General features: G+C 45.8%; 1 protein-coding gene across 5 annotated transcripts; it reads left to right on the top strand.

Moving 5' to 3' along the window:
- Nucleotides 1–230: 230 nt before the first annotated feature.
- Nucleotides 231–17,714, top strand: LOC119236171 (T-lymphocyte surface antigen Ly-9-like). 5 transcript variants are annotated; one of them, XM_037499859.2, is made up of 7 exons: nucleotides 231–352; nucleotides 1,487–1,600; nucleotides 6,554–6,937; nucleotides 13,321–13,617; nucleotides 15,085–15,195; nucleotides 15,359–15,447; nucleotides 15,691–17,714. In XM_037499859.2, exons 2-7 carry the CDS (start codon nucleotides 1,510–1,512, stop codon nucleotides 15,769–15,771), a joined length of 1,053 nt encoding a protein of 350 aa, XP_037355756.1. In that variant the 5' UTR covers nucleotides 231–352; nucleotides 1,487–1,509; the 3' UTR covers nucleotides 15,772–17,714. The 5 variants fall into 5 exon arrangements, with proteins under 5 accessions (XP_037355756.1, XP_037355755.1, XP_054547237.1 ...); XM_037499858.2 differs by having other exon boundaries at nucleotides 350–372; XM_037499857.2 differs by lacking the exon at nucleotides 231–352 and adding an exon at nucleotides 887–954.
- The last annotated feature ends 744 nt before the right edge of the window (nucleotides 17,715–18,458 follow it).

Below are 18,458 nucleotides of genomic sequence, written 5' to 3'. Positions count from 1 at the left end.
CAGTATGTGAGTGCCTGTTACCTGCCCCCCCAGAGTCCCTGACCTGCAGCCACACTGTGTGTCCCTCTCGTTAGCTCCCCTCCCCACCCCCTTCAGCAAATGGTTTCCCAGGTGAACAGTGTCCCACGGGTGCTCACAGGGGTGTGAGGACACAGTAGGGGACACATGACACTTGCTCCCATCACAGGAGTGAGCAGGGGAGGACCTGCCGGGTTCTGACTGTGCAAGAAGTTCTGACCTCAGGGCTCCTGGATGCCCACTGAGGGAAGGTCCCCACTGCTGGGTGGGGTTTGGGGGAGTCAGGCCAGTGTGGAATATTCTCTCATCTGAGATACTGCAGGCCAGTGATGAGGTAGACAAGGCTGGCCTGAGGTGACTTGTTTGAGCCACAGGGGAGGGTGTGATGCATGTGAGATTGTCCAGAGTTTGTTGTTGGGAGGCACACACTGCCCGTGACTTGCTGTGTGAACTTTTCAGGCCTCACAGCCCCTCTAAGACTTGGGGTCTCATCATAAGTGGGTTTGCTGTGCTGCTCTTGACCCCCATGAGTGCAGTTGGTGGGCCTGTCCTGCAGACCCAGCCTGGTGATGCTCTTCCTGGCAGAAAGGGGGACCCCAGTGGGCAGCTACAGATGCCCTGCAAGGTCAGGGAGAGGCACTGCTCCCCAGGGGTGGGAGCTGAGAGATCTCAGATATAGTGGGGTGTCCACTGAGGGGAGCTTGTCCCTGGCCCTCAGGAGGGGTATGGCTGAAGCAGCTGGGCCCTGGGCAGGAGGGCTGTGCAGGCCTCTATGCCCTTCCAACCCCCACCGTGAGGGCAGGAGTAGGGCTGGCAGAGGCTCAAAGGGAAGTGCTGGGTGTGAGGCAGCCTTTGTGGGGGTTTGGCTTCACCTTGTGTGTAGGGAGGAGAACCAGCCCTAGGGCTGCTGAGGAGCCACATAAATACAAGCAACAGGTCAGTGACAGTTTGAAGTGGGTGCTTTGTTATTGTGCTGCTTAATCAGTTAGCCGCTTAATTAGGTAACCGACAGTGGAAATTTATGGAACGTCAATAAGGAAATCTGACTTATTTAATGACCTAAGAGCAGAGGACAGCCACCAAGAGGGGCAAAGACAAGCCTTTCTATGAACGTGGCTGCTGTGCCTGACGTGGGCTGGCATAGGTGGCAGGGCTGCCTGGGAACCCAGGGGAAGTGGAGAGGGCAGGGATGTATGATCACCAAGCTGGTTTGACATGTGGAGGGGCCGCTCCAACTCAGTGGCAGACATGTCATATGGGGTGTGGGGTTGTTTATACATTTATTCTACAATTATTTATTGAAGTCCTGCTGTTTGTGCTGGGGTAACAGGAAGGATCTGAATGGCTTATGGAGAAGCTGAGCTGCCATCCCAGAACTAACATTTTAGCCCCGCCCTGGGGTGGAGAAGAGATTAGGGAGGCTCATCTGAGTGAATGTTTTCTTTTGCTTTTTTTCTTTGCTTTCTAGATGTTTCCTCTGCAGCTGAACAGATGGATAGGCAGCCTGGGATGGGGCCCTGCCCTGGAAACCCCCACCTCTGCCGGGTCTCCCGGGCCCTGGGACTCGCCAGCCTCCTCCTCAGTGAGTGGCCTGGGGCCCTGGGAAGGGGGGGAGGGGCAGGGGCAGCTGTTATTTCTCTCTGATGTTGGGTGTCTGATGTCTTTGGTGAAAAAAGACAAAACAGTCTGTTTTGTTTTAGCAAATGAGCACATCTGGTTTAGATACCAGTGTGAATAAATGGAAAGGACGAGATGGCATTTTGGCTGTGGGCGGGCTGGGCCCTGTGCGGGGGCAGCCTGGGCTGTGTTCAGGGACTGTTCCCTGAACAGTCATCAGGACGTGAGGCTGCCTCGCTGAGATAGCAGGGAGGCAGGGGGCCTGGAGCCACCAGGGAGGGGATGAGGCAAAGAAGATTGTTCCTGGGGGTGGGGGCTGGAAAAGGACACCCCTGCCTGGGACTCAGAGGGGACCTGGGAGCCTGTGCGGCTGTCATGTGGGAAGGGGCCAACCTGGAACCCTGGGTCTGAGCAGGAGGAAGCAATGCTGGTCTGGGGTCTTGGGCTGCTCTTCTATAAGGAGAGGGACAGTGAGCTCCCACCTGGGAGGGCCTAGTTGTGTGGGTGCGATTTCAATTCCCAGAAGGTCACGTCATGGATTGTGCAAGTATAGAAATTCTAACTTGTATTTTTTTAAAAAGATTTATTATTTATACAATAACTGGGGTACAGGTCAGATGCGTGGGAGGGTGAGAGGATTCACCAGAGACAGAGTGGGGAACAGAACAGGCAGACTGATGAAATACACTGCTGAGGGGAGCAGCAGGCGAGGCAGGAGAGGTCTGCTGTGCCATGTGGGACCCTCGCTGGAGGGCCTGGATTGAACCTGTGCTGCAGTGGCTGCGGATAGCTTCACAGTGCGGTGCTCAACTGCCTGTGCCAACGGGGAGGCCCAGAAATTCTAACGTTTAAAAGGAACAACAGTGCTAAAAATTTAAGGGTGTTCTTATAGCCACATATTGAAACAGAATGGAGAAAATGTGGCAAGGAAGGAGACTGTTAACAGGGGCAACGGGGGTAAACTTGGGGAGGAGAAAAGAAGGAGGATATCGGGGGGGTGGGTGGAGCAAAAAAGGAGGTGGAAAATTTCTGGTCAAGGTTAGATGTCACATTTATGAATTTACTGGAGATGATGTTTATATACATAATGAAATTAAATAAAAGTTAAGGAGAAAATAATAAGATCTAATGGATGATGATTTCTGGTGAATGATTTAACATCTTTGATTATTAAATATTTTGTTTTAATACCTGGTTGGGGTATTAAATTTGTAGGGAATTATATATATATATATACATAAAATATAAATTTGTAGGGAATTATAAAAGAATTTAACGTGTAAGAGGCAGTTGTGAACAAGACTCTTGCATTCACTTTTGAATGAGCTCTTGAATGATCTTTTACAAAACATCATATCCTTTTTAACTAGGAATGTTGAACAAGACTAAAATGTAGACTTTCTCTTCTTCTTCAATTTTATTTAACATGGGAAATGTATTGAATTGAATATAATTTTCTCCACAGGCCCTGGGTTGCCTAGAAGATTATGAGGGAGGAGTGAGGGTGAGCAACATTAAGGTGCCAAGGGTTACTTTATAATTATGAAACTGCCATGTTCATCAAAAAATATTATATGGATTGGAGATTGATGCAAGTCTAAGGTCTACAGGCGCCTCCTCCCTAGGTACCACTGCTGCTGACGTGTCCCCGCCAGGCCTTCCTGGTGTTCCCGCAAGCATTATCTCCTGAGGAGTCCCCTTCTGGAGGACACAGAGCCCTGCAGCTCCTTCTCTCTCTGTCTCCTCCATTTCCTCACAGCTGCTTCTCCCCCTCCAGTTCTGGGGACCCTCTCTGCACCTGAGGCTGAGCCCCTCTCTCCTTGATCCCTGTTATGGGAAGGGGCTGTCTGGCGGGGCTGCTGTTTGGCCTCAGCTGTCAGGAGTCTCTGCTCTGCTCACCCCACTGAGTCCTGCACCCCTTTCCCAGGAGGGGGGCCCTGAAGGGTGATATCAGGGTGTGCTCAGCTCCTGGGGGTCAGACACTGTGCTGGAGGAGGAGCCCTGGGGGCAGGAGAGGGGGAGCTGAGGGGCAGCCCCTGCAGGGGAGAGGCTGGGCTGAAAGAGGAAGCTGGTCCAGGCTGCTCTGCCCTGTGCACCCAGGACAGGCTCACCACTGGGGTGCCTCCTCCTCTGTGAAAGGCGGGGCTGGGTGGGTCCCCTGGGTCCCCCTCCAGCTGTGACATTCTGGGGTTCTGTGCCTCCACCTGACAGGACCCTCCTGGGGCTACTTCGTGCCTCTGCTCTGTCTCTTCTTCCTGCCTGTCCCTGTGTCCTGATGGGATGGACACTGGGGAGCCAGTGTGGGACACCCGCCGAGGGCAGACCCGGCCATCCCTATGTCACCTCCTCAGGCTTCCTAGGAGGGAGGAGCCTCCTCTTCAAGCCCCCCTTTGCCGTCTAGCCTGGCCTGTTTTCCTGTCTCTGCTCCCAAGGGTTTCTCATGGAACAGTGTCCTGAGACCCCTGCTGAAGACATCTCTCCTTCCCCCACTGGGGACTTGGGCTGCAAAGCACCGGGGGAGCAGCTCCCGCTGTGACGGGTAGATGCACAAGGACTGGCTGTGACCACAGCGCTTCAGTCCTCTCTGTTTAGCAGATAATTATTTCTTTCTCTTTGTTCCCCTGTGCTGATCCCCTTTTACCAATGCTGGTGGTGGTGACAGGAAGTAGATAGAATACAGAATTAATGGTGATTATTGGTTGGGATTATTGTCCGCATTGGAGATGGAAACGCTGTCTCAGCTCGTCCACATGCGCAGCCTCCCTTACCACCTTGGCACACAGAGCTGTTTGATGAAATGTTTAGTGTCGTTTGTTGCACATATGATTAGATATTTCAACATTAGATTAACACAGACTATGCTAAGTTTTGTAGATCTTTAAGAATACTTTTATATTTTGCCCATTTATTGATGAGGGGAGCAGTAGGATGCTGAAGTCTGTTCAGAGGAAGAGTCACACGCACGCGTGGGCCACTGGGAACGCTGCTGTGAATTGACCAGGGCGTGTCCTGTATTGACAGGATTCAGGGGCTGCGGGAACACCATGAAGGCCTGGCGGGGACACGTCAGCAGCAGTGATTACCTAGGGAGGAGGTGCCTGTAGACCTTAGACTTGCATCAATCTCCAATCCATATAGTTTTTTTTGATGAATGTAACAGTTTCATAATTATAAAATAAACCAAAGATGAAAAGACCCACACCAAGTATAATGACTAATATGAAAATTTTCGGCCCAAATGGTATAACATACAGCCTCCATATTTCTTACTATCTCATCAGCACAGCTGTGCTCCTGTGCTTGTTGGCCTGGGGTGACAGTGCAGAGGAACCCAGCTGTCCCTGCACAGCCACACATTTCCTTTCCATCTTAGGCTTTGGAATAGAAAACCCTGGCAGGACTTTGACTCCCTAAGCCACCTATGGGGTTGGGGTTTCTGACTCTCTACGGCCCATGCCCCCTGTACCCGGGAGGAGACACCTGAGGGGGGCAGCTGGTGGAGAAAAACGGCTCTCCCCTGGACCTGGCATTCTGGTTCTGATCCAGGAATGCCGGGTCAGATCATCATCACAATGAGAGCAGCGCCCATGTCTGCAGTAGTTATGGAACACTGAGCAGGAGTTTTTCTTGTTTTAAATCTCCACGCTAATTCTGAGGTCAGCAGTGCTATTATTTCCATTTCACGGGTGAGACAGCTGAAGGCATCAGGTTAAATAATTGCCTGTACTCACAGAGCCTGAAAATAGAGACCTGGACTTGCTGACTCTAACGTCAAGCTTTTGATATTACACTGATGCACTAGGTCATCTAGTGTGACATCTCAGTATATTGCTTGAAGGTCAAAAGTTTAAGCACAAACATTGAAAGTATAAATGTTAAGAATAAATAAAAGCAATGCTTGAAGTGGAACTGATAGGCCATGAGGATGCTGTGGGCTCTATGGGGAGTAGCTACAACGTGGGAGCCCCTGCCATAGAGGATCCAGGATCCTCTATGGACACATTGTGTGGGATATGACCTCACCTTTCTGAGACCCTGAGGGACTGTATAGTTTGTTTCAGCAGCACAGCCTCACCCATCCTGACTACTGCATACCCAGAGGAGTCGGAAGGAGAGAACCTTCATTATTATATTAGCCTCTATTGCTATGTGACTGGTCACACCAAAATGTAGTGCCTTAAACAACTCCATTTTCATGTATTATGGTTTCTGTGGATCAGAATTAGGGGTGGTTCAGTTGGTCCTCTGGTTCAGGATCTCTCCAGCTGAAATCAAGGGGTTGCCTTTCAAGTGGGAGGATCTGCTTCCATTCTACTGCTGTGCTTGCTGACAGGATGCAGCTCCTGTGGCTGTTGGACTGGGGGGGCCCAGCCTCTCCATGGCTGTTGACTGCAGGCTGCCTTCAATTCCACAGGGCATCTCCACAGGGCACGGGCAGGCCATTTTCAGCATGAACAGGAGAGTGTAAAGCAGAGAGTGTGAGGAGACTGATTCACAGTCTTGTTAATCACTAAGTGACCTTACTAAGTGAACTTACTGTGTTCTATTCCTTAGAAGGAGTCACCAGGGAGGAATCAACAAGGGGTAGAACATGAGGCGAGGGAACTTTATGGACTCTTATAAGTACCTTCTACAGTTATGCTCTTGGAATGTGCCATGTGGTTGGCGCTCTTCTCCATATTCTCATTTAATTTAAATCATCATGATAAGGCAGGCAAGGGAACTTAAGTTTACATGTTCAAGGTTATCCTCCACTACAACTGGCAACTGATCTCAGAATTGCATCTTATTTTTTGTCTTAGGTGACTTCCAATAATCAAGGGAGAATATGCGTGAATTTCATTAAAAATAAGGGTACTATGATTATCAGTTTTTCGTGAAAGTAAAACATTCTCAGTTCCCATTTCCAATGCCCTAGGCATCTGCAGCCCTGGAGCCAAGAGTTCTGAAGCACACGGTTCTGGAGTGAAAGGTTCTGAAGCCAACAATCCTGTGAAGGGGACTCAAGGAGGTGCTGTCTGGTTTCACATGAACACGAACCCAGGAGCTGAGCTGGAGAAGATCTTGTGGGGTTTTTTTCCTCAGTCAGCCTACGTCATCATGCTTGAAGTCCATCGTGGGGCAGAAGATGCTCCAACCTGGTGCAACCTCTGGGACAAGTATGGGCAGAGGGTCCATGTGCCCAACATGACGTCCCTGAGGATTGAGAACCTGACCTCTGAGGACAGTGGACGGTACTGGGCTCAAGCCATGTTACCAGGAGGCGGAGAAATGTCCCAACTTTTCCAGCTCACTGTGTACGGTGTGTGACCCCCACACCCCATGCCATGATTTACTTCTTGTCCCTGGAATTTCACATGGGTCCCATTTTGCAGAATTCCTTTTAGATATCAGCCTTCAGATTCTATTTTCTCCCTTGAGATAGGGTTTGTTCACCAGTAATGGAGAGTAGAGCTGAGATTCACACCAGGGAGAAAATCATCTCTGTTTTGGCCGAAGAAAACAAAAATTTGGGAGAATGGATTTTTTTTTTTTTTGCAGTAACATATAGATTTTTTTTAAAGGATGAAATTTGCTTTATTTTTGTTTTAGTTTTCTCTTGCTTTTGTGTTAAAGACAACATACAGTGGGTTAATACATCATGTATTTTTTGTCCTTTCTGGAGGTTACAAGTCAGACCAGTGTCTCAGTGACTGAATGTTAAGATGTTGAAAGAACTGCATTCCTTTCTGGAGGCTCCAGGGAAGAATCCTTTATTTCTTTCCCTCCTTCTGGTAGTGCCTGTGTCTCCTTGGCTCCATCTTCAATGCCGGCCATGGTTGATCCTCACATTAAATCTCTCTGACCTCATGTTCTGCCATTTCTTCCACTTTTTTTTTTTTTAAAAGATTTATTTATTTATTTATACAAGCACTGGGTACAGTCAGAAGCACGGGAGGGTGGGAGAATTCGCCAGAGCCAGAGCGGGGAGCAGAAGAGGCAGACTGACGAAGTACACTGCTGAGGGGAGCAGCGGGCGGCAGGAGAGGTCTGCGCGCCATGTGGGACCCTCGCCGGAGGCCAGGGATTGAACCAGCGCTGCAGAGGCTGCGGGCAGCTTCGCAGCCCAGCGCTCAATTGCTGCACCTCCAGGGGAGGCCCCATTTCTTCCACTTTTAAGGATACCTATCCTTCCATTATGATACATTGGTTCTTCCAGATAATAGCAATAATTTCCCTATTTACATACCGATATTAAAATTATTTTATTTTAGGGAAAATGGATATTATCATTATACTGGAATAAAAAACATCTGATATAGTACATTATATTCATCACTAAAATTCTAATTCTATCCACCATACAATTGACCTCTTTTACCTGAGTTACTCATTCTCCTTTTCCCTTCCCTTCTGGTAACCACTAATTTGGTCTTATAGTCTGAAAGTTTGTATTTGTTTTATTTAGTTCACTCATTTGTCTTGTTTTTTAAGAACCACATATGAACAAAATCATAGGGTCTTTGTCTTTCTGCATCTGACTTATTTCACTAAGCACAATACCCTCTAGGTACATCTAAGTTATTGATAATGGCAGGATTTCATCTTTTATATAGCTGAGTAGTATTCTCTTGTGTACATGTTAACGCAACTTCTTTATCTGATCATTTGTTGATGGGAAATTTATTCTTTTCATATTTTGGCTAGCACTTGCCATAATTGAGGCACTAATTACATTTCACCAGCAGTATTAAAGCATTCCCTTTCCCCCTCATCTTTTCCTCTTTATGTTGTTTCTTTTCTTTTGAGTAAATGCTATTTTTAGGGTTGTAGATGATTTCTCATTCTTGTTTTGATTTTCATTTTCCTAATAATAACAATGATGACCATATCTTCATGTGCTTATTGGTCATCTTGTATGTCTCTTTGGAGAAGTGTCTGTTCAGAGTCTCTATACATTCTTGTATTGGGTTGTTATTATATCTCCTTTGTGTATTTATATATTTTGAATATTAACCTCTTGTCAAAAGTATGATATGCAAACATTTTCTCCTGTTTGGTAGGCTTCCTTTTTGTGGGGAGCATATTTTCTTTCTCTGTGCAGGAGTTTTTTAGGTTGAGATCTTCCTATTTGTGTTTGTTTCAGTTTCCCTTGCCATTGTAGTAGCCCCTCTGAGGTTGATATTAAGGAATATATCACCTATGTTTTCTTTCATGTATTTTACTGTTCTGGGTTATAAATTCAAGTCTTTCATTCATTTTGAGTTTGTTTCTATGTATGGTGTTAGATAGCTTCATTCTTTTGCATGTGACTGTCCAGTTCCCAACTCTGTTCTTGAAGAAATTTTGCTCTTTGTATGCTCATGGCTTCATTGTCATAAGCTAGTTTTCTTATATATGTGGGTTTATTTCTGGGTTTTCATTTCTGTTCCATTGATCCATGTTTGTGTTTTAATTCCAAAACTATGGTGCTTTTGGTTACTATCATTTTTTTTTTAAAAGCTTAAACTTTTTTTTTTTTTTAAGATTTATTTATTTATGCAAGCACTGGGGTACAGGCCAAAGGCACAGGAAGGTGAGAGAATCCACCAGAGACAGAACAGGGAGCAGATCAGGCAGAAGGACCAAAATACACTGCTGAAGGGAGCAGCAGGTGAGACAGGAGAGGTCTGTGGTGCCATGTGGGAATCTCCCTGGCCTGGCAGGAATCTAACTGGTGCTAAGGAGGCTGGGGACAGCTTCACAGCGCTGTGCTCAACCCGCTGTGCCACCGGGGAGCCCCCATTTTGTATTTTTAAAGTCAGTGATTGTGTTACTCTATTTTTGTTCTTTTTTTCTGTTTGTTTTGGCTGTTGGGGTCTTTTGTGCTTCCAAATACATTTTTAGAATTTTTTCTTTGACTTCTCTGAAGAATGTCATGGGATTATGATAAGGGTTGTGTTTAATCTCTATTGCTTTACATAATATATCCATTTAATGATGTTAATTCTTCCAGTCTATAAGCAAGGAATTTTTTGTTTTTGTTTTTTGTGCATTCATCTATTTCTTTCAATATCTTATTTTAGTTTTCTGTGTACAGGTCTTTCATCTCCTTTGTAAAAATTTCTCCTAGGCATTTAATATTTTTTTGATTAAATGAAATTGTTTTCCTGATTTCCATTTCTCCTAGCTTGTTATTTTTATATAGAAACAAAACTGACTTTTAATATTAATTTTTTATTTTTCCACTGTATTTTATTAATTTATTATTTCTAATTTTTTTTTACCTGAGTCTTTGAGATTTTCTATGTATTACCAGCATCTGCAAATAGTGATAGTTTTGCTTCTTGCATTCCCATTTGGATGCCTTTGTTCCCCTTTCTTGTCTAATTGCTCTGACTAGGTCTTAGAGTACTATGTTGAATGACAGTGGTGAGAGTACACATCCTTCTCTTATTCCTGATTTAGAGGAAAAGGTTTCACTTTTTCAACTTTGAGTATGATGTTGGCTGCAGTTTTATCATAATTGACATTTATTATGTTGAGGTATATATTCTTTTTATAGCCATTTTGTTGAGGATTTTTTAATATCATAAATTGACATCGACTCTTGTCCAAATTCAGTATTGTCTGTTCTGCAGTACTGAGATGATTATATGATTTTTATCCTTTTTGTTGATGTGATGTATCATGTGAATTGATTTCCAGACATTGAACCATCCTTGTATTCCTGGAGTAAATGCCATTTGATAATGGTATTTGATTCTTTTAATGTATTGTTGAAATTGTTTTGCTAGTAGTTTGTTAAGGATATTTGAATTTTTGTTTATCACAGATATTGGTCTAAGGTTCTTTCTTTTTGTGATGTCCTTTGGTTTTTGAATTAGTATAATGTTTCTTCATAATAGATGTTGGGGAGTTTTCCCTCCTTTTGAATTTTTTTTAAAGAGTGTGAGGTGGATAGATATTAATTCTTCTTTGAAAGTTTGGTTGAACCCACTAGTGAATCCATCTGGTCCTGAGCTTTTGTTTTTTTGGAGACTTTTGATTTTGTTTCATCTCCTTGCTTGTAAGGATCTGTTCAAATTTTTTATTTCTTCCAGATTCAGTCTTGAAATGCTGTATGTTTCCAAGAATTTAATCCATTTCTTCTAGATTGTCCACATTTATTATTATCATACAGATGTTCATAATGCTGTCTTATGATTCTTTGTGTTTCTGCAGTATCTGTTATAACTTTGTTTCAATTTTGATTTTATTTATTTGTATTTTCCCTCTGAGTCTGGGTCTATTTTGCTTATCTTTTCAAAACACCAGCTCTTGGTCATTGATCTATCTTCTATACCCTGGTTTATTATCAGATCACATAAATATTTCACCCTTAAAATTATTCAATGTCTTTCTTTTGTGTTCACTATATTCATTTTTTTCCTGTTGACTTTGGATTAATTTTTTCTTCTTTATCTAGGTTCTTTAGGTGTAAACCTATACTTTCTACTTGTGATTTTTCTTGATTCCTGAGTTATGTCAATGTTACTATAAACTTCCTTTTATTGCCACTTTTCCTGCATCTTATAGGACCTGGTAAGTGGTGTCTTCATTTTCATTTGTCTCCAGATATATTTTGATTTCTCTTCTTTGTTTTTTTGTTTACCCAATAGTTGATCAATTAGCATGTTGTTTAGTCTCTGTATATTTGTTGGAATTCCTGTTTCTTCTTTTGGCTGATTTCTAGTTTTATACCATTGTGATCCAAAAAGATGTTTGGAATGACTTTACTCTTCATGAGTTTATTGAAACTTGTTTTTTGTCCCAACATATGATCTACCCTTGCAAATGTTCCAGTGCACTTGAGAAAATATTTGTATTTTCTTGTTTTTGAGTAGAATGATCTGCAACTATAGATTAAATCCATATCATTTAATTTTTCATTTAAGACCATTGCTTCCTTGTTGATTTTCTGGATGATCTGTCCATTGCTATAAATTGGATATATATATATATATATATGGAAATGTTGTGTCTTTTTGCTCTGTTGATTTATTTGTCATTATGTGTTATCCATCTTTGTCTTGTTAATATTTCTGATTAGAAATCTATTTTTACCTGAAATAAGCATGGTGGTGCCTGCATTTAAATTTTTTTCTTTACCCAAAAGTACCATTTTTGACCCCTTCACTTTTAGTCTGTGTTTCTCTCTATACATTAAGTGAGTCTATTCAGGCAGCATATAATTGGGTTTTGGTTTTAAATTGATTGAGTCACTCTGTGTCTTTTAATTGTTGAGTTCAGTCCATTTACATCTAGGGTGATTATTCATATATGGTGGCTTGCTACTGCCATTTTATCACTGTTTTCCAATTGTGCCTATTTACAACCATGATTTTATTTTTGGTGAACTTTTTTTTTTCTTCATTTTATGTGAAGAGCGCCTTTCAACGTTTCTTGTAAGAGGTCTCATGGTAGTGAATTCTTTCAGCTATTGTTTATCTCAAAAGGCTTGATTTCTCACTCAGAAAGAGTTTTGCAGGATCCCGTGTTCTTCAGATGACTTTCATTTTTGAGTTGAATATGTCATTCAACTCTCTCCTTGTCCACAGAATTTCTGAAGAGAAATCTAATGATAGACTGATGATAGCAGCAGAGTGTGGTGCTGTAGGAGTCTCTTCGTGGTATCCCGTTCCTGAAGAATGTTTAGTTTTTCCTCTTGTGTCATTGAACAAAATCTGAAATTGACATCACTCTTTGTCTCCATCTATTTAAGTTCCATTGTTTAGAAACCTTAATTTAAAGTCAAACTTAGTTTCTTTGTCTTGCAACCTAAGATTTTCACATGTTCTAAGGGAGTCATATTTTTTCTATCACAATTTGGAAATCCACATGAATTCATCCACTTTGTCCTCTCTCCTTTCACTTAGCTTCTGCCTGGGACAGCTGCAATCATAGAATCTACAAACGTAGCTCTAAAAACTCACCTATCTATCTATCTATAGATATATATATGAAAGATTAATTACATTTTCTGCAAAATGTAATTAGGTAGCACTTTCTTTCCTTAACAGGTATCTCTGCTTAGAGAAATTTCATGCTACGAGAGAATAATTTTTGCACTTTTGATTCTCAACTGATTTTATGGCCATATTATTAATCTGTCACTTCCATTCCTGTGTGGACCTCAAGTTTAGTGGTGTATTTTAACCACACTCACAGCTGTTAACTGCAACAGAGAATGTGATCCAGTAGTACTACTGCATTTCTCGCAAGTGTTTCTACTTTAGGGATCATGTGACTATTTTTTCTGGTCACCTAGCACTGCCCAGATGTCCTTCTCCACTATGGACTGTGAAGCCCAGGCTTTGTTTGAGCAGGAGAAGCAAGGGTCCCAGAGCAGAACACGTCCTTTGGTCTCAGGTTTTCTCCTAGGAAGGACCTAATTTCTTAGAAATAATGGTTTTGGGTAGGTGGGGTCCTCAATTTCATTCTTATATGGGAGAATTTTATGTTTCCTTCATCTGATGGAATGACAGGGCTTAATTCTCTGAATCCTTTTCTTAAGGTCACCTGATATATATCTAACTTTGGGTAAATTGTATTTTAACTGAAAAATGCTGTCATCACCTATAGAGGGAGGATGCCAAGGTTTCAGTAAGATAATGGATGAGAATGTGGCAACTATAATGTTTTCACTCACTTGAGGCTCCATTCCTTTGTCCCCTCCTTCCCCAGAGCCTGTGCCCCTTCCCCAGATCGTGACCGAGTCACTGTCCCTCACACCAGACTGGTGTAATGTCACCCTGGAGTGCAGGATTATGAGGGACGGAGAGAACCTGAGTGTGACCTGGGAGAGCCAGGGCCTCCTCGGGGGTCTGGAGAGAAGGCCCCCACCAGGACCAGCCCGCAGCTCCTGGATCCTGGCTGTGAGCCAGCCCCTGAGCCAGCCCCATGCCAGCCTCACCTGTGTGGTCAGCAACCCGGTGGACCAGAAGACTGTCACCAAAGCCCTTGGGGAGGTGTGTGCCCCTGGTGAGTGTGACCTGCCTTGGGGAGGGTACTCTCAGGGATCAGGGTGCATGGGGTTGTGTGGGTTCTGGACTTTTTTTCCCTATCACATCTATTAACACCACCTCCCACCAGGCTATCTTGTACAGGAGCCTGGTTTTGGGCACAATCATCTTGCCTCATCTTTTAAATGTCTTTCACAGCCATGCCCTTCCCTTAGCACTGTGTGCCCAGCAGTACCTTTCCCACCCTGCACAGACTCTGTGCCCTTTTGGGAAAGATATTGGATTTTGCATTTGCGGGGTCCCGTTACCTACTGGATTCAGGGCTCAGATGCTTCTGTGACCATGCTTCTGTCTCCATGCACAGTACAACACATTGCCTGCTTGGAGCTCCCTGATGGGTCTGTTACCATGAACTCATGTCTCCCTCATCATTCCTTCCTACTGGTCCGGTCCTTCATTTCCTGACCTGCTGCTACTGGAGCATCCTCTCGGGGTATCAGCTCCCGGGAATGTGCCTGGGTCTCATACAGGCCTGCGATTGTTTTAAAGCTCCACACTTGTCCCTCAACATGTCTAGCACGTCTGAGAAGGGGCTCTGTGTTCTCACCCTGCACAGGTGCTGTTGCTGTCCTGCCTCAGACATTGCTGCCTCAGGGAGCTGACGTGGTCACCCCACACCAAGGAACAATGCTGTTTAAGGATTTGTCTCCTCCATAGTCTGGAACAATGAGGGCAGGTCACATCTTGTTCTCCTTTGAATCCCTGTGCCAAGTAGAACTTGTGGCAGTGAGTTCACAGCCAGTGTCTCATGAATGAATGACTGACCTGATGTCCCGTGTGCAGCCTCCCCCTCACCTGTCCTCATGAGCTGCTGGACGGACCCATTGTTACTGCATTACATCCAACTCCATTTTACTTCATTCTGGAGCCTTAGATAAAGTTCTCAGTCAGCAAAGCCCACCAGATATTCTGAAAGGAGACTTCTGTCTCCTGTAGTCATCATGGCCTGCTCCTTCTACCCTGTCTCTCTCCTGCTTTCAATGGTGGGTGCTGGTACCTCTCTGGGACTGGTGATTTGACACATTCATTCTCTGAACATAGTGCAGTTCTTCCCTAAAATGATGTTCCTACTCTTATTTCTCCCTCAAGACTCAGTTTACCCTTTACTTCCTCTGGGAGGCCCTCGTAAAGACATGTGTACATGAAATAAACCTCTATGTACTGTGTCATTCTGGCTGGTGGACTTTGGTATTTTCTCACTTTCCCCAGGTGATGAACTCAAGAGTGTGCACATCTCTTATTCCTCTCATTGTCCCTGGCACCAGGTAGGGACTGAGGAAATGGTTGAATGAATGAAGGTGCCATGTTCCTCTTTATTCAGTTTCTGCTCCAAGACCTTCAGACCTCTCCACTTGCTCTCTCTCCATCAGTCTGTGGCAATGGGAGTCTCAATTTCTCTCTTCCTGATCCTTCTTAACTCTTTCAGGTTCTCATGGACCCCTGTCTGCCATCCGTGGTGCCTCTGTGGTGTTGCCGTTTTTCCTGTGTGTTGGCGTGTGTATTTACATGTGCTGCGACGAGAAGGAGGTAGCAAAAGGCAGGTGACTCTCCCCACCAGGACCTCTGCTTTCTTTCTGCTACAATTTGCTGCTCAGGTGATGTGCTTGGTATTTGCGTGGCCAGGATCTTGGGGCTCAGAGCAGGGGGGAGGGTAAAGGCTTCTAAGACCTACCTCAAGCTCCTCTCTGTGCCTGCCACAGGTGCAGAATCACAGAGGAGCCTAAGGACTGTGATGATGCCCCACGCTCATAAGCTGAGTCAGCAGGAGTCTCAGGATTGCCAGGACAAGGTGAGAGGTGGACCAATGCCTATTGCCTGGGTCTGGGCTTGTGAAACCCAGTCACCTGCTGTTTTTGACCCAGGCACCTCCTCTTTAACTCATTCTGGACAGCCAACAGTGTTAACTACAAAAATTTCACAGTGCAGTGGGGTGGCCTGGGATATTCACATGTGGTTCGTGTCGCTATTGGCTCCTTCTTGTTCCCTGTGGGTCCTCTCTGTCCCTCAAATGTTCCATGTCTTGCATTCTCAGTGCACAGGTGAGCACCATCTGGAAGAAAGGGAGCATCTCACAACTGTCTACCATGGGTCCACAGCCCAGGCCAGCCCGTGAAGATGATTTAATTGGACAGAGCAGAAGAATGAGCAAATCCATGACCCTCTCTGAGCCTGATCCTTGCAGACAGGTGCCTCTTCCAGCCATAGATCAGCTCCAGAAGCCCCTGGTCTGACCCTCACTGACCCTCACTGCATGGGCACTGGGCACTTGTGGGCTGTCACTTTCTCTAATATCCAACCCCCACCCCAAGTCGCCCTCATAATCTGGAGTCTCACCCCAGTAGGTGGGCACTCTTCCTCTGTCATTGACCCAGCTTCTAACCCCTCTTCTCCTAAAGATTCCCAAAGATGCCCCTGCTGACTGCTGGTGGGGGCCCCCGTGGCCTCTTGCTATGTCACTGGCGTGTGTCTTTCTGAAAACAATAGTCCAGGTGTGGGGACTGTGTAGAGGAGTGGACCATGCACAGGAGGGAGTTAGGACTCGGGTTCTGGATGCCAACTTGTGGGGATCAGTGAGGGCAGCAAGGTAATTGCTAGAGGCTTCCATTTTACATTTTATATGGCTCATATGTGGTATGGGGCTATATGTGCATGTGTGTATGTTTGTGAGTGGTGTGGGGGGAGGGAGAGTCTATGACACATAACACACCTGTGCCAGAGTCCTCCTTCCTGGCTACCTGTGCCAACGTGGACCTCAGCTTCAGCCTCAGCCTCAGCCCATGGGCCCTAATCCTACCTTCTGAGGATTAGGCCTTGACATAACGATAGGAACTGGGGCCCTTTGGAAGACATAACAAAAGGGAAAATTCAAAACATCACATAACAATAAATGCTCAAAACACTGTCACTGGTTGACATATATTACAACATTGGTTAAGGTTGACCAATCAAGAAGCTACAAGACCACCATGGCTCATCCCCTAGACCAAACACCTGAGCACAGCTATAGAAACCTGGATTCTCCTCCCATCCAGCCACAACCTGTTTTGGGACCCTCCTGTGTGGGAGCTCTTGTGCTTCTTTATCTGTCCCTGCATAAATCTCCTCCGGCCTGCTCACTGCTGGCAGGAGCTGGCCTGTTTCTTTAAATAGACCCTTTTGACTTACTTACTGTTGTGTGCTGGTGTTGGATTCATCTTTGACCCACCAGCCAGGGTTCCTGGCTCCTCCTGTTGAGTTACACTTCTATGGAATTGGAAGAGGCCTTTGCACTATTTCTATTTTAGTGTGTTGAACCTTCTGTTTTACATGGAATGAAGTTGAGACCAAAGTTAGGATTTTTTGTTTATGACAACAGCCCAGATCTTCCCTATCTACATAGGGCATGTGGTGGCTGAAAGGGAATGCTCAGGATCCTCCCAACCCCCTTGGTGGGGATCACTAGGGTCTGAGGGGGTTGCTGTGAGAAGGCCTGATCAGCCTCTTCAGCTTTCTCCAGCCCTGCTGGCCCCAAGTCCTGGGTCAGCTCCCCTTTCTCACTCATGTCCTTCTGCCTGGACTGACTGTCCCCTCTCCATGTTCTTCCCTCCTACACCTACCTGTTGAAACCCTACCATCCTGCCCAAAGCTGCCTTCCAAGCCACTTGTCCCATGGAAGTTTTTACCACCTCTGGACTTTCCCACATCTGACACTTCCAAACACCCTGACCATAACTATGGCCCTTGCTGTAATCTGCCCTGGATTGGCCATGAGTCTGCTCTGCTGACTAAGCTGGGGCTCCCTCAGGATAACACAGGGCAGCAAGGGGCACTAAACTGGCCATGGACACTGCCCAAATAGTTTACTGGTCATTGTCTGAGTTCTTCACCCATGCGCACAATTGCAAGATTACTAAGGCTCAGGCAACAACAGCAAAGGGATTTATTTAACAAACCAGGGAAAAACAGTTACCGAGGCCAATAATGACCTTTACTGCACCCAAAGCTGTGTCCAGTGTTTCTCAGTCCTACACAAAAAACAGTTAAAATGTAGCAACATGGCGGTGAGGAGACGCTGCGAGTAAGATCTCCCATTAAAAAAAGTTAATAGGGAGGAAAAGCGGCAGGTCCCAGTGAGAACTGGGACACGGAAGATAAACGGGTGACGCCAGCAAACTACCCGAAGAAGAAAGTGGCCATAAAAGAGGACCAGAAGGGAGGGAAGCGCAGAACCCTGCTCCCCTCCCCCGCCCACAGAGGCGGCACTCTCCGACCCGCAGAGAGGAGGGAAACAACAAACCAAAAGGGCCAACAAGAACAAACTACGCAGCAAGCGGGACTGTGAGTGGAAAGGAACTATTGCAGCCACCACACCCTGTGAACGGGAGCTGAGGCGAACCCTGCAGGATCCGCCACGGCAGTGAGCGAACGGCTCCGGGCGCCATTAGAGAAGAACAAAGACCCCGGGAGACGCGCACACAGCCCGGGCTGCCGGTAAGCTGGCGCGGGAAAGCAGCGCGCTCAGTTCGCTTGAAAAGCAAGTGCAGACCTGGATCGCGGCTGCCCAGGTCCCCGCGCCTGCGACCTAGGCTTGCGGGGAGACGACCTAGGCTTGCGGGGAGACGCGCGGAGGTCCTCACTGACGTGAAGGTCCCTCCCTGAGTAAGCAGGAACCAGGCACCCAGGCACGGGAGCGGTGCAAAAGGCGCCATTCCCGCGCCACTGAACTGGGCTACAGCCCGCGTCCTGGAACTGAGGGCTTTGAACTGAGACTCAGGGCACGAAAATTCGGGGCGTGGATTCTCCACGACGGTGGGGCACAAG

The sequence above is a fragment of the Talpa occidentalis genome, unplaced genomic scaffold (genome assembly GCF_014898055.3).
Source record: "Talpa occidentalis isolate TD23 unplaced genomic scaffold, MPIMG_talOcc4v2.1 talOcc4.9, whole genome shotgun sequence".
Lineage (NCBI taxonomy): Eukaryota > Metazoa > Chordata > Mammalia > Eulipotyphla > Talpidae > Talpa > Talpa occidentalis.
The sequence above is the reverse complement of the archived record's forward strand: the minus strand, read 5'-3'. Positions and strand labels throughout refer to the sequence as shown.

Bases quoted from the DNA above. Each gene is read 5' to 3' on its own strand.
- LOC119236171 (XM_037499859.2), top strand. From the start codon at position 1,510: ATGGATAGGCAGCCTGGGATGGGGCCCTGCCCTGGAAACCCCCACCTC. The intron at 6,938-13,320 runs GTGTGTGACCCC...CTCCTTCCCCAG, and splicing joins TTTCCAGCTCACTGTGTACG to AGCCTGTGCCCCTTCCCCAG. The intron at 15,196-15,358 runs GCAGGTGACTCT...TGCCTGCCACAG, and splicing joins CGAGAAGGAGGTAGCAAAAG to GTGCAGAATCACAGAGGAGC.